Source organism: Lipotes vexillifer, unplaced genomic scaffold (genome assembly GCF_000442215.2).
Source record: "Lipotes vexillifer unplaced genomic scaffold, Lipotes_vexillifer_v1.1 scaffold1359, whole genome shotgun sequence".
In the NCBI taxonomy this organism is placed as follows: domain Eukaryota; kingdom Metazoa; phylum Chordata; class Mammalia; order Artiodactyla; family Lipotidae; genus Lipotes; species Lipotes vexillifer.
This window is the reverse complement of record NW_006771596.1, coordinates 1,832,091-1,847,067: the sequence shown is the minus strand read 5'-3', so window position 1 is coordinate 1,847,067 and position 14,977 is coordinate 1,832,091. Positions and strand designations below refer to the sequence as shown.

Here is a 14,977-nt window from a genome sequence, read left to right as displayed (position 1 = left end):
ATGTTTCTGAAAATGAGAAGCACCTAGACACCAGGGTGCCCATTTGGTGCCCTGTTTGTTTCCTGCCACAGATGCTGTCATGAAGTCAATGGCGCACGTGGTGTGGACAGAGTCACTGAAAATACACGGCGTCTGAGAATTGAGCACATTTAAGATTAAAAACTGCGAGTGAACGTTCCGCACGTTTGCCATCAGGCGTGCTCAGCTGGTTCCTCCGGTAAATGGAGAACTGGTGTGTGGCTCAGGCCGTCCCCAGAGGCCAGGGCACGGCAGGAGTGTGACCGCGGGAGTCGAACCTGAACTTGAAAAGAAAAGGACTCCTGGTGACATTCTCCTCTGACTGATGGACCCGGAACAGAACTTACTGCGGGATTATTAGAAGGTAGACAAGGCCAAATAAGGCGGCCAGGATGAGGGCCAGAATGACGGCGCTGGTGAAATACTCGTCCTGAAGCTGGTGATACTAGAAAACACAGAAAAGGACCGTCAGCCGCCCAGCTTCCTGGAGACGCCAAGGTCTTCCCAAGGGCTCCAGGGAGGCCTAGAACTACAGCGAGAAGGGCCACCCACGTTCACTCCCAGCCCCCCAGAGCCCCCACCCCCCCGCACCCACCTTTCGCTCTCGTTCGGCCTGCTTGTACTTTAGCGTGAAGAAGCCCAGGTCCGCCATCTCCAGCTCCATCTGGCGGGCTTCCAGGAGGCGTCCAATGTACCTGTTGACGCGTGTCCCAGGGGTGGTGTAGACAACGTTTGTAGAGAAAGATGAGCGGTTTCTGAGTTTTTCCGAGGCTGTTCTCAGTGCCCTCCGCTGCCCGTCACGGAAAGAAAGGAAGGGATAGTGTCAAATTCTCCACTTATTAAAGAAAAGAGCTCTTACGTTCCCTCCTCCTGGGTCCTCACCCACTGCAGAGTCTGGGGCGGCCGGGTTTGGGGATCTGAGATGCAATCTCGCCTCAGCCACCTGCTGGCAGCGAGATCCCAGGTGAGTTATCGCATCCTTGGTGTTGGGGTTCCCGTGTCTGTAAGTGGGGTTACATGGCACCTGTGTGGTGGCACCACGTGGAGGGTTAAGGGACCCTGCTCACGTGCAGTGGACAGTGCCCAGCACAGAGCAATGAAACTGGTTCTTTGAAAATGTCAGTAAGATCAACAGATGTCTAGCAGGCAGGACAAAGAAAAAGAAAGAAAGACACTAACAAATTCGGGAAAGAAATATAATTTTACTAAAGACCCTGGAGACATCAAGAGGATATAAGGAAATACCATGAATAATAGTTCACATATAAATTTGACAACTTAGATCAATTACCTACTCCTTGAAACATACAAACTGCCACAACTCACCCAACAGGAAAGGTAACTAGAAATCTCCAGGCTGAGATGGTTTCATTGTGAATTCTACCAAACATTTGAATAAGAATTCACATCAATTCTATACAATCTCTTCCAGAAAATAGAAGTCAACACTTCCCAAGTCACTTTATAAAGTCAGTATTAGGGGCTTCCCTGGTGGCGCAGTGGTTGAGAATCTGCCTGCCAATGCAGACAACACAGGTTCGAGCCCTGGTCTGGGAAAATCCCACATGCCATGGAGCAACTGGGCCCGTGAGCCACAATTACTGAGCCTGCGCGTCTGGAGCCTGTGCTCCGCAACAACAGAGGCCGCGATAGTGAGAGGCCTGCGCACCGCGATGAAGAGTGACCCCCACTTGCCACAACTAGAGAAAGCCCATGCACAGAAATGAAGACCCAACACAGCCATAAATAAATGAAAAAAAAAAAAAAAAGAACCCGCCTGACAATGCCAGGGACACGGGTTCAAGCCCTGGTCCAGGAAGATCCCACATGCCCGTGCGCCACACTACTGAGCCTGCACTCTAGAGCCTGGGAGCCACAACTACTGGGCCCACATGCCACAACTACTGAAGCCCAGACACCTAGAGCCCATTGCTCCGCAACAAGAGAAGCTGCCACAATGAGAAGCCCGCGCACTGCAACAAAGAGTAGTCCCAGCTCGCTGCAACTAGAGAAGGCCCATGGGCAGCAATGAAGACCCAACGCAGGCAAAAATAAATACAAATAAAATAAATAAATTTATATAAATAATAAAGTCAGTATTATACTGATACCAAAACCAGACTAAGACAGTATTAAAAAAAGGAAAACCACTTTTGAGGTCACATGCCTCATGAATATTGATGCAAAAATCCTTAGCAAAACATTAGCAAATAGGATTCAGCAATATATAAGTAGAGGCCTACACCATGACCTTTACTAGATATGCAAGGCTGTTTAAATATTTGAACATCCATGCAATCCATCGTATTAACACCATGTTAACCACCACATGGAAAACCTCATGGTCATATCAACTGATACAGAAAAAAATCCTTTGACAAAATTCAATATCCACTCATGATAAAAATGATCAGAAAACTAGGAATGGAGGGGAACTTCCCCAACTTGATGAAGAACATCTACAGAATACCTACAGCTAACATCACACTCAAAGGTAAAAGGTTTTCCCTCTACAATCTGCAGTAAGGCAGAGATTTCTGGCTCACCCTCACCTTGAATACAATACAGTGCTCCCAACCAGTGCCACAAGGCAAGGAAAGCAAATAAAAGGAAAACAGATTGGAAAGAAAGAAATGAAACTGTCCCTATTTGCAGACATGATAGAAACAGACATGATAGTCTACACAGAAAACCCCAGTGGGAGGAAAAAAAATCCTAGAACAAATAAGTGAGTTCCACAAGGTCATAGGATAAAAGATAAACATAAAAAATCAATCATATTTCTTTATACTAGCTATGAGTGTGTGAAGACCAAAACTAAAATACTGTACCATTTATAATCACTGAGAAAATGAAATACCAGGTGTAAATCTAACAACACATACAGAACTTGTATGCTGAAAACTACACAATGCCAATGAAAGAAATCAAAGAAGATCTCAATAAATGGACAGACATACCATGCTCATGGATAAGAAGACTCAACGTAGTGAAAATGTCAATCCTCCCCGCACTGAAGTACATGGGTTTAACAAAATTCCTGTCAAATCCTAGAAGGATATTCTTTTTTTTGTAGCTAGACAAGCTTATTCTAAATATTAAATGGAATAGCAAAGGGATTAGAATAGCTCACTTTTCTTAAAAAGAATAAAGTGAGAGGAATTGCTCTACTGATTTTAAGACTCACTACATAACTATATCAATCAAGACAATATGGTTTTGGCAGAAGGACAGACACATAGATCAATGGAACAGAACAGAGAGCCAGAAATAGCCTCACACAAGTATGGTCAACTGATTTTTGACAAAAGTGCAAAAGCAATTCATGGTAGAATTGCTTTTAAACAAATGGCAGAAGCAAAGCTTTTAAACAAATAGTGCTGGAGCCACTGGAGATCCATTAGCAAAAAAAAATGAACTTAACTCAAACCTCACACTTTATAAAAAGAATTAATTCAGAATGGATCATATTACAAAACATGAAAATATAAAATCAGGTTAGGAAGCAGACAATAGACACAAGGGGCATTTCACCAAAGAAGAAAACATACAAAGAGTTCCCTGGAGGCCTAGTGGTTAGGATTCTGGGCTTTCATCAGGGAACTGAGATCCCACAAGCTGGGCAACGTGGCCAAAAAAACACATGGATAGAATATAAGCACTCGCTCTTCAATCAATATTAAAGCATAGCATTTTATATGAGGGATTAAATCTTGAAATACATAAACATTTATATTTTTCTTTCTTTTTTTTCTTTTTTTTTTTTTTTTTGCGGGCCTCTCACTGTTGTGGCCTCTCCCGTTGCGGACCACAGGCTCCGGACGTGCAGGCTCAGCGGCCACGGCTCACAGGCCCAGCCACTCCGCAGCATGTGGGATCTTCCCGGACCGGGTCACGAACCCGTGTCCCCTGCATCGGCAGGCGGACTCTCAACCACTGCGCCACCAGGGAAGCCCTTTTTTATTTCTTTTTAAAAGTGGATTAAAGGTCATTCCCTTGCAGAGCTAGCCTGTATCTATTTTACAGTATGTAGTATCTCTTTAATTTCATAACTAATACTTTGTATTTTAGTTTTTCTTACTCCCCTCAAATCTGGGGGAACACGAAAGTAGCTTTGTGAGGACCATTTGGAAATTCACTGTCACAATTCTCCCCTGTGCTTTGCTTGTTGTATCTTTGCACATGTGTAAAGATTTGTAGATGAAATGCTGTACTGAGAGTTTGGCTGAAAACATAAAAGCTCACTGGCCAGCAGAGGGGAATAATAAATCAGTGATATTAAAATCTTCTTACAATGTCAGAAAGATAAAAGTCAGAATAAAGACTCTTTCCATTGAGAGAACGCTCCTAGATCAGTATGCAGCTAGAAATTTTAATAGGGAACATGCATCTTTTGTTAATAAAAGTTGTTAAGAACAAAACAGCACACACACAAAAAAGAAGATAAGCACTTGAAAAGATGTTTGACATCATTAGCCATCAGGGAAATACAAAATAAAATCACAAGGAGATATCACTGCACACTTATTAGAACAATAATATATTTTCTTTAAAAAAAGTGGTGACAGGACCAAGTAAGTGCTGGCAAGGATGCAGAGAAACTGGATCACGCATATGTTGCTGATGGGAATGTGAAATGGCACAGTCACTCTGGAAAAGTTTGCCAGTTTCTTAAAAAAACAAAACAAAAAGCAAAACCAAATATGACCCATCAATGGCACACCTTGGCATCGATCCAAAAATAATGAAAATTTATGTCCACGTAAAAAATCTGTACCTGAATGTTTACAGTAGTTTTATTTGTAATAGTCAAAATTGGACACAACCAAAATTTCCTTCAACAGGTGAGTGGTTAAACAAAGGTGGTCCATTCCAACCCGGCATACCAGCCAGCCATGGAAAGGAAGGAGCTATTGATCCCAGCAACAACCTGGAAGGACCCAAGCATAGAGCTGAGCATGAAAAAGGCCAAGTTCAAAGGGTCACACACTGTGTGATTCCGTTTATACAACATTCTCAAGTGACAGTTATAGGGATGGAGAACAGATTAGTGGGATCCAGGGTTAAGGATTGCTGTGAGGAGGGAGAAGGTGTGACCACGAGCGGGGCAAGAACTTGGTGGTGATGGAAATGTTCTGTATCACTGCCACTAAGAAAGCCACTGGGTCTCAATCCACACCAGCACATTTCCACAGACCCACCGATGTCAGGGTCTCAGATGCAAGTGCGTGGCAGAGACTGCTGGCAGTCTCCCCAACATTCATACCCCCTTGGTCACAGAACCCAAGTTCTATAAAGGCATTGGTCTCAGCCAATGCACTGCCTTTCTCCCCTTCCCCTGTCAGCTTGTGTGGCTGAGTTCTGGCCAATGAGCTATACGCAGAAGTGTTGCTAGGGAGCATCCTCAAGAGGAGAGAGATATGCCTTTTGCCAGCTCTACCTTCTTTCTGCTGGCTAGAAGGCAGATGCAATGACTGGAGCCCCAGCATTTATCTTGGGCCATGAGGTGGCAGAGCAGGCAAGCCAAAATAATGAAAGAGAAAGGGTCTGGTCAAGATGCTTGTGAAGCCACCACATTAGCCTTGAACTGCCTGCTCTCTGGATTTACTTTATCCATGAGAAAACTAACCTCTATTTTGTTCAAGCCACCATGATTGGGGTTTTCTTCATATGCCATGAAACCCACTCCTGATTAGCACTACCTCCGAGAGCACACATCTCTGAAGCAGCATTCCCGGATGCTATGACCCATCTGCTCCTCCAATCCCAATCTGCCCTCTACCTGCCATGGGGTGTGGTAGTTACAAGAAGACGGGGTGGTGAACTGGGGGACAGGGAAGATGGGGCATTCCCACAGCATGGAGCTGAAACCCTGGCCTGGGGTAGACTGGGCAGGCATGCACTTCCTGGGGCTGAGCTTGGGCACCCAACTTCCTGAAGCATATGAGCAGCTGAGATCAGTAAAAGTGTCCCCAAGCCTGCAAAGCACAGAGCTGCATCTCAGGTCTCCTTTCACACCTGACACCCCAGGAAGGCCATGGTCTGAGAAGTGGTCTCTGCCCAGCATCAGCCCCTCTGAGGAGCAGGTGGCAGGTGGCTGCTCTGCCCCAGGTCTTACCCAGTCCCCTCACATATCCAGCTCCCCACAGGGCCCCATGAGCGGCCCTGCCATACACCCTCACCCACTGAAGGGACAGGGACACCCCAGGGGCTTGATGCTGTCAATTCACAGACGACTTTCTAGAAATGACTCATCAGCCTAAGAACTGGTGGCTTTTCTCCACCCTTTTCCGCAAAGAATTCCTTGTTTGAACCTCTCCCAGAGCAGGGGCAGGGGCCAGGCTCACGCCTCCCAAGGGGCGTCCTCAACAGGGGGTATCCGCCGCCTCCTTGAAGCAGCTGCAAAGTTCTCTCCTTCCTCTTCCCTGCGAGAGTCCGTATATGAGGGGGCGCTAGAGCTCATTCAACGACCAGGAGAACCCACCATCAGAGCCGTACGGGCTGGGAGTTTCCTCCTGGGAAGCGATTTAGTAAGACTTGAGTTCCTAACAAAGGAGTATATTCACATTTCCACTTTTGCCTGTGGGTCTTTTTGCCCTTTTGAGTTTTACCAGGAATTTGTCGATTTCATCTAAACTGTGGAGTGGGCTGTAAAGTTGCCACCTTACCTTCAACTATGAACGTGTTAGGATCTACACGATGTCCCCTGGCTCCCCCGGGGGACAATGGTAATGGTGCGTTGGCTGGATTGTCATGGCTGACAGCTCGGGGTTTAATCCACTTCAAGGACATGGGCTGTTGGGGAGCAAGGAAGAGCAGAACCTCTTACTGGAACCCACTGGAGTTTTGCCAGACAAGGGTCAGCATAAGGGCTGAGCCAAAACTGGCCAGGAGGGGAGGCAGCAGCTGAAAGCACAGAGCTCTCGAGCAGGGCCATGAGGGATGGCTCAAGTCGGGTGATCTCAGACGAGAAATCCTACGAGCCCCTGGAAACCGTCCTGAGGCATGAAGTCTTTCCTGAGGCCTAAGCAGCGAGAACACCATGCCCAGATCCAGCCCAGCAAGTGTCTCTGCTCCGTCCAGCAGCTTTCTGGATGCCAGTGCAGGCTGTTCCCAGGTGGGCAGACCTGGCCTGGGTCTCGACCAAGGTAAGTGATCTTCAGCTCAGAAGGTAAGTGGCCAATGGCGACTGTGCTCTGGTCTGGTTTGTCTGGAGCTGATGGACATAGAGATCCACCTCAGGTCAGCCCGTCACCTCAGGGGTCAGAGTGTCCGCTTGCGACAACTAAAAGCCAGTGACAAAAGAGTGGCACACACATCACTGTGGTGACAGAGAGGGGAGCCAACCGCTGTCCTTTGCAGTGGATATACCTGGGGCATCCTGATTCAGTGGGAACAGAAAGCAAGTAAAAAGCTACTAGACGTCAAAGAAGCCTTGGAGGAGCCTGTAATACCATTTACCCTGTAAGAGTCAGAGAAGAAAAGCCACCAGAATGATCATCTCAATAGATACTGAACACTATTTGCTAAAATTCAATATCTACTTCTCATTTTAAAAAGTGCAAACACTCACTCACAGGGCTACTTTCTTGAGATCATTGGGCACCTATTACTAGCTCTTACCAAAAGCAGCACGATTAATAAGAAAACTCTATTTGTTTTAACTAATTAAAGCCAGAATGAAAAAAAGAATGCCATTCATCACTATCATTGAATAAAGGTTGTAAAAAAGGAAACAAAAATTATCACTATTTAAAAGTGATACCACTGTATATCAAGAAAACCCAAGGGAAGTAAAAAAGTTATTGCAATCAGTTTCAATAAGCATGGACCAAACATAAGCTAGAATTTGATCTTCATCAAATCCAAGCAGAAATGGTGGAAACTATGTTTCTAAAATATTCCGAGCCATCTTTAAAACAAAAAGCTGGGAAACAGGGTAGGAAAGGCCCTCTGCAGACCTTGAAACAGATCAGGAAGGGATACGTGGCATGAAGCAATGAAGAATGCTTAAACTGTGCTGAGGCCGTGCTGGGGAAACTGTCACAAGAGTGAGTGCGGAAAACAAGGAGAGAACAATTTGGCAACAGCGATCACAAATTAAAATACATGCACCATTTAACGCAGCGATTTCACTACAAAGAAGTTACCGCACGCTATCCTTACGTAAAGTTCACTAAGATGTATAAAAAGGTTTTTTTTATTTAAGGATGTTCTCAGCACCGACGGCCAAGAGAAGAAACCTGGAAATCATGTTCCCAAGTATCAGCAAGGCACCGGGAAACAAGTCTGTCTGCAGGTGGAGGCCCCCTGGTACGAGCCTCCAGGATCTCCAAGGTCTGTCACTGAGTGAGAAGACAGGGCGTTGGGACAGTTAAATAGGTCAAGTCTTACTGGCATTAATCTTCCAGCACACAGCCAGGTTTTTCTGGGTGGGGGGAGGGAAACACAAAATGGTAAACAGTTCGGGGGATCGGACTTCCTGTATCATGGGTACATGTTACTTTTATATTTTAAAATAAATATGCTTAGGTAATTTTAAATCTGAAGAGAAGGAGAGAGGCAGCATTTTTTAAAAGGGGAGAGAGAACTGAAAGGCTCCTGGTGTACATTCTGGAAGAGGCAAATCTACTGGCAGTATTAGGGGACTCCATAGAGAGCGTCTCTCCACGCTGGCTGGGGAGTGGGAGGCTTGTCTCCCACCTGCTGCTACAGGTAACACTGGTGCTACAATCTCTAACCAGCTACACACCCACTCTCGCAGATACTCAACTCAGAGAAATCCATTTTACAAAATGATCAGAGATGTAAGTGCACTTTTGTGAGCAAAAAATGCTGTGAATCATTTACTTTGCTTAAAAAAAAAAAACAAAAACAAAAAAACAATAAAAGCATAAATGACCTAAATATCAATGGAAGTTGAGTGGAAGTTGAGTAAGTAAACGGTCTCTCCCTAGGCTGGAAATCTACACAATGATTAGAGAATCCTATTTTTGAGGAATAGTCAATAATATAAAGAAACCCTTATGATACACTGGCAAGTGAAAAAAAAGTAACAAGCAGCAAACTGATTGTATATCATCCCATCAATTTTATGTAGAAATTTATAAATATACACACATCTAAGAAGCTAGAAGGACGAAAATGTTAACGATAGGTTGGTTGTGGGTGATTGGATTGCAGATGAATGCTTTTCATCTTCTCTTTGTGCATTTTTGTATTTTTCTATATTTTCCACAATAAATTACTTTTATAATCAGAAAGGAATATTGAAGGAAGAAACAGAACAAGCGTAAGCGTGCGGGGGTTGGGTTTACTGGAGAGCAGTACCTTGGACGTGAAGTACCCTAAAACTGTGCTGGAGCCCTGACACCAAACCCCAAAGCCCAGGTCCCTGCCCGGAGGTGAGTGCACGGTATCGCCACCTAGCGGCCGATTCACCCTGGGCTCCCACACCGCTGACCCAGGAGAGGCCAGGAACACGGGAACCCCAGGTGCGCTGTGGTCTGAGGCTGACCACGTACATCTGAGTCACCCCCCGGAACCTGGGACACAATGTCTCACAAACTCGGCACAAAGGCACAGGCGACAGTGGAACCCACTGCCCTGATCCCGCCGGCTTCCCCAGCTCCATCTCCAAGGCCCCCTCGATCAGGCTCAAGGTGTGGATAAAGTAAACGGAAGACAGGAACAGGAACGATGAGGCAGACCTCATCCTAAAGCAGATGCAGGATCTGAGACCCGCCGGGGAGAACGGCTGCAGGGCAGGGACTGCTCTGCTCGGGGGTCACCGGCCGGGGCACTCATGTCATCCTCCCCAAATGTCCCCACTGGTGGCCGGCCCCACCCATGCACAGCCTCTCCACCCCATCGTTCCAGGACCACCATGGACTCCCCCTCAGGCCACCTGCCCTGTCTTCACCCTCTGATGCCCTCCCACGGTGCCAGCCCTCTACCCTCCCCATCCTCGTTTTCACTAATCGTGGGGGCAGGTGGCAATGAAAGGGCACAGAGCAGGGCAGCAGAGGCCCGGGCTCCCAGCTCGGCTCCCAGCCTGCGGCACCTGCCCATGGGGTCTGTGCTCTCTGTCTCCCCAGCAGGGGAGCTGCCTGGGCCCACAGAAGCTGCCCAGGGGGCACCGAGGCCGGAATCGGGCGCCCTGCGGACGAGGGGTCAGCTTCTGGAGGAGGCGGCGTGACGGAGAGAGAAGCGGGCTGGGTGCAGGAGGGCACCTGAGAGCAGAGCGCAGGCCTGGGCTGCGGTCTCCTCTGTCGGAGCCAGCCAGGCAGCGGCAGAGGTGTCCCAAGCACCAGAGATATTGGGTGTGTCGGAGAGGGGGCCTGGGGACCCTGAGCACACAGGGGAGACCCGTGGGAGACTGTGGGGACAGGGGGCCAAGGATGAAACCCAGGACACCACCACTCATGCTCCCAAGGGAGGCGGGAGGGCTGCAAAGCTGGGGAGGTGAGAGGCTCGGGGGACGAGGAATCCAGGAATCCAACCGTGACTCCTGACGTTGGAGGAAAAGGAGGGAGGGAAGGGGCCCTGCACACAGCAGATCTGCCTCCCCCCACCCCTGGGATGGGAGGCACGGAGCTGCATGGCTCCTGTCCTGGGCATTGAGCCCAGGTGTGCAATTCCTCCCCAACCTAAGGAGCCATGGCTGGGGCAGGGGTGTTACTGGCGCTCTATGGTCCGAGTGTGAACACCAAGGAGCCACCGGCCCCAGCGAAGGAGAGGCTGATGTTAGCTGTGCGGGCTCATCAGACACAGTCTGAATCCAGGGGTCATAGGCTCCTTTCACAGGTCAGCAGGCTCTGCCCAGGAAAAGCCTTATTAACTCCACCACCCTGGGCAATCAAGCAGGAATGATGTGCTCCCTCCCCTCTCCGCACCCCAACCCCCCTGAGGAGTCCTGGGGACACCAGCCCTTGCCTCGGGCTCCAGGATGATGGCTCTGCACTGCCCAGGCTTCAACTAAAATTTGATTTTTCATTCATTGTGGATTCTTTTGGATTACATTTGATTTTTTAAAATATTGCACTATTACTTATCCTGATACTGAGGGGTTTTTTTTGTTTTATAAGTTCATTTATTTTATTTATTTATTTTTGGCTGTGTTGGGTCTTCGCTGCGGTGCATGGGCTTCTCATTGCAGTGGCTCCTCTTGTTGTGGAGCACAGGCTCTAGGCGCACGGGCTTCAGAAGTTGTGGCATGTGGGCTCAGTAGTTGTGGCTCGTGTGCTCTAGAGCACAGGCTCAGTACTTGTGGCACACGAACTTAGGTGATCCACATCATGTGGGATCTTCCCGGACCAGGGCTCGAACCCGTGTCCCCTGCATTGGCAGATGGATTCTTAACCACTGCGCCACCAGGGAAGCACATCCTGATACTGAGTTTTGGACGCATATTTAAATTGTGCACCTCATAACCCTCCCCCAGTCCCATCCCTGGGGGGGGGTGGTCAAGTTGAATCAAGGGGGTTGGGGCCGGGTGTACTGCGGGAAGAAGACAGAGATTAAATCAGGGTTTCTACCCTGGCAATCTGGCTAACAAGAAAGCCTAAGAGTTCTGTTACAAATTCTGGGTAAATATATTAACTCATACATACTTTGAAATGTACAACTGAGCTGGCAAGAAAGTAAGGAAAATGACCAGAGGCCATTAACGTCAGGACAGTAGGAATGCAGGCCAGGGAATGGTGCCATCAAGCTTTCATGGGGCTCACAGAAATCCAGGGGTCCCAGCAAGATGGGCAGTGAGGTCAAAGCCCTCTGGCTGAACCCCAGACCCTGAGAGGCTCCGTCAGCAAACACCAACCAGGAGAGACCACGCAGTGGGGTCGGTCTAAGACAGCTGGCCTGGGACATCTAAAAACCACAAGCCAGACATTTGGCTTCCTGCAAGGCCGGTAGAGGAAAGGCCCATCTTCTTGAGGGAATTCACCAGCAACAGAGCTCTTAGGCATCTCCAGATAAAGTTTTCCCAAATAGGAGCTCATCATCAAAATCACAAAAAAAATCCCTCTAGGATAAGGCACCACAAGCGAGAGTCAGCAGGATTTTGCTTCCTCCTGAAAAGCCACTAAAACTGTGGTGAGGGAATTCCTTGTAAAGGCATAAAACCCACACGGAGGAGAAAATGAGAGCACAGAAGCAGCAATGCAATCTCGGGAAACAGGCAATCAGTCACTGATGTGCAGACCCAAGAACACAGGTGACAGTGAAAGTGAGAATATTCAGGAGGCACAGCTGTCGGTGTGGGGGCTGGAGGGCCAATGACAAGAGGACGTGGGGAGGACGCTCAAAGCTGCTGACAAAGTGGCAGAGCACAGGCTTCACCCCAGGCTGCCGGGACACAGCCCCCAGAGGACGGGGTCTTCCCTGGGGGGAAGGGATCAGGGTCTCTGGCCCCGGGTCACAGACAGTATGCCTGTGTGGTTGAAGCAAACACTAAGGAGCCCCCCGCCAGCCATAGTGTTGCCCCCACTCAGCTCCAGGCTTTCACCCCAGGCCTCGCCCCATCCCAGCAGACTAAAGACGGTGACTCTGACCAACCCAAGAAGAAAGACGGAAAATCCTGCACCCAGGTCACCTGCAGGAACACCCACAAAAGGAACCTCCGTCAGGTGCTGGAGGCCATGCACCATGAACTAGAGGGACTTAACCCAGGAAGGAGGGGCCTCTGATATGAGAGCCAGGGAGGGAGGGAGGGGATGGCCAGAGATGCTCTCCATGGAGGTGAAGGGCAAGGCTGGGGTGACACCACGTTGAGGCTCTCGGGGTGCAGACAGAGGAGGTCGGGGGCTCCGGAACTAGCGATACAATATCTGACATGTACAAACATCCTGAGGACAGACCTAAACAACGGCTGGGGGACTGCAGCTTGAATTTACCGATAAATCCATGGAATGCCAAGCTTCAAAAAAACCCCACAACATAATGAAAAGTGTTTTTCAGGAAAGCAAAAGCAGCCCAGCTCTGAACAGCATTTACAGGACTGTGAAAGCTGAAGGGCGAGGGCTAATGGAGCCGACCGCAGCAGGCCTGCACTGGGAGGACAAACAGGGATTCCCTGCAGGGCCGGCACACGGGGGTGGGGCCCGCCTACCTTGTCGTCGTCCTCGCAGGTCATGACATTGGAGAAAGGGATCTCAGCCTTGAACATCTTCCGGCAGTGCATGAGCTGCACCAGCAGGTAGCACACGGTCTTGAACTTCATTCTCTTGGCCGGTTTTATATCTGAGAGAATCAGCCCTGGAAATATCTGCACGGACGTGCAACAAAGAGAAACGCTGTGAGCAGACACACACGTCCTACCTCTTGGGCGGGGAGCACGAACTTAACGGGGCAGGGAGATCACAGGCCACTTGATGAGGACCTACCACTCACCAGACCCAGCAGGCAACAGAACCGGCAACCCAGTCCCAAAACACGCAGGTCTCAACTACACCCAATGCCTGTGAAACGAGAGCGATGCCCGGATCCCGGGGCAGATGCATGGACATCACCCAGCTGGGGCAGCACCACCCTGATGAGTGTCACCCACTGGCCCCCGGGGTCCCTCCTGCAAACCTGCCCTTCTGCCTTTCACCTTTTTCTCTCTCCTCCTCAACCCAAACTTCTCCAAAGGGGCTGCTCATTGTACAGACCTCGTCATCCTTCCCACCCTCAAACCGCAGCCATGGCTGACGCTGTTGTTTAATTCTGTATAACGGGTGGGGCGGCATCCACTCATGGCACCAAGGCTCCCTCCTCCGACTCACAACCTCCTGCATCCCGGCAGCGGCTCGCAGGCCTTCCCCCTTGGCGCCCTGCCCTCCGCTCCTACGTCCCCAGGTTGACCCCAGCTGCTCACCCAACCTCTCTCACCTGCCCTTCCCTCACACACTCACTCCCCTTCTCCAGAAGTCAGCTCACCCTGCCCTGCCTGTCCTGCCCTGAGCCCCATTTCTCTCCCTGGCCAGTGCCACACCCATCCACAGCTCCCACATCACATGGGTGCCACCGCATCCTGGCCTGGAGAGCACTGGCCCATGGATGCACCAGGACAGCAAAACCCGAAGCTCTCCCTGACCTGCTGGTACCGGGAAGAAGGACTGTGGCCACCAGAGCCCTGCGCCCCTCACCTGTGTCCCACGTCCCTCACCTGACTCCTGCGCCCCTCACCTGTGTCCCACGTCCCTCACCTGAGTCCTGCGCCCCTCACCTGTGTCCCACGTCCCTCACCTGTGTCCCACGGCCCTCACCTGAGCCCCGCGCCCCACAACTGAGCCCTGCGCCCCTCACCTGTGTCCCACGTCCCTCACCTGAGCCCCACGACCCTCACCTGAGCCCTGCGCCCCTCACCTGTGTCCCACATCCCTCACCTGTGTCCCACGGCCCTCACCTGAGCCCCGCGCCCCACAACTGAGCCCTGCGCCCCTCACCTGTGTCCCACGTCCCTCACCTGAGTCCTGCGCCCCTCACCTGAGCCCTGCGCGCCTCACCTGAGTCCTGCGCCCCTCACCTGAGTCCGCCCCTCACCTGAGCCCTGCACCCCTCACCTGAGGCCTGCGCCCCTCACCTGAGCCCCGCGCCCCTCACCTGAGTCCCGCGCCCCTCACCTGTGTCCCGCATCCCTCACCTGAGTCCTGTGCCCCTCACCTGAGCCCTGCGCCCCTCACCTGAGTCCTGCGCCCCTCACCTGAGCCCTGCGCCCCTCACCTGAGTCCCGCGCCCCTCACCTGTGTCCCGCGCCCCTCACCTGAGTCCTGTGCCCCTCACCTGAGCCCTGCGCCCCTCACCTGAGTCCTGCGCCCCTCACCTGAGCCCTGCGCCCCTCACCTGAGTCCTGCGCCCCTCACCTGAGCCCTGCGCCCCTCACCTGAGTCCTGCGCCCCTCACCTGAGTCCCGCACCCCTCACCTGTGTCCCACGTCCCTCACCTGAGTCCTGTGCCCTCACCTGGGCCCTGGGCC

The 14,977-nt window shown here is 50.5% G+C and overlaps 1 protein-coding gene across 1 annotated transcript in view; it reads right to left on the bottom strand.

Moving 5' to 3' along the window:
• Window positions 1–14,977, bottom strand: part of ADCY1 (adenylate cyclase 1) — a 127,194-nt gene that overhangs the window by 32,693 nt on the left and 79,524 nt on the right. Inside the window, exons 8-10 of the mRNA XM_007447025.1 lie at window positions 13,130–13,285; window positions 614–808; window positions 366–463 (exon numbers count right to left, since the gene is read on the bottom strand). Of these exons, the coding sequence (XP_007447087.1) occupies window positions 366–463; window positions 614–808; window positions 13,130–13,285 (449 nt within the window). The remainder of the gene's footprint in view (window positions 1–365; window positions 464–613; window positions 809–13,129; window positions 13,286–14,977) is intronic.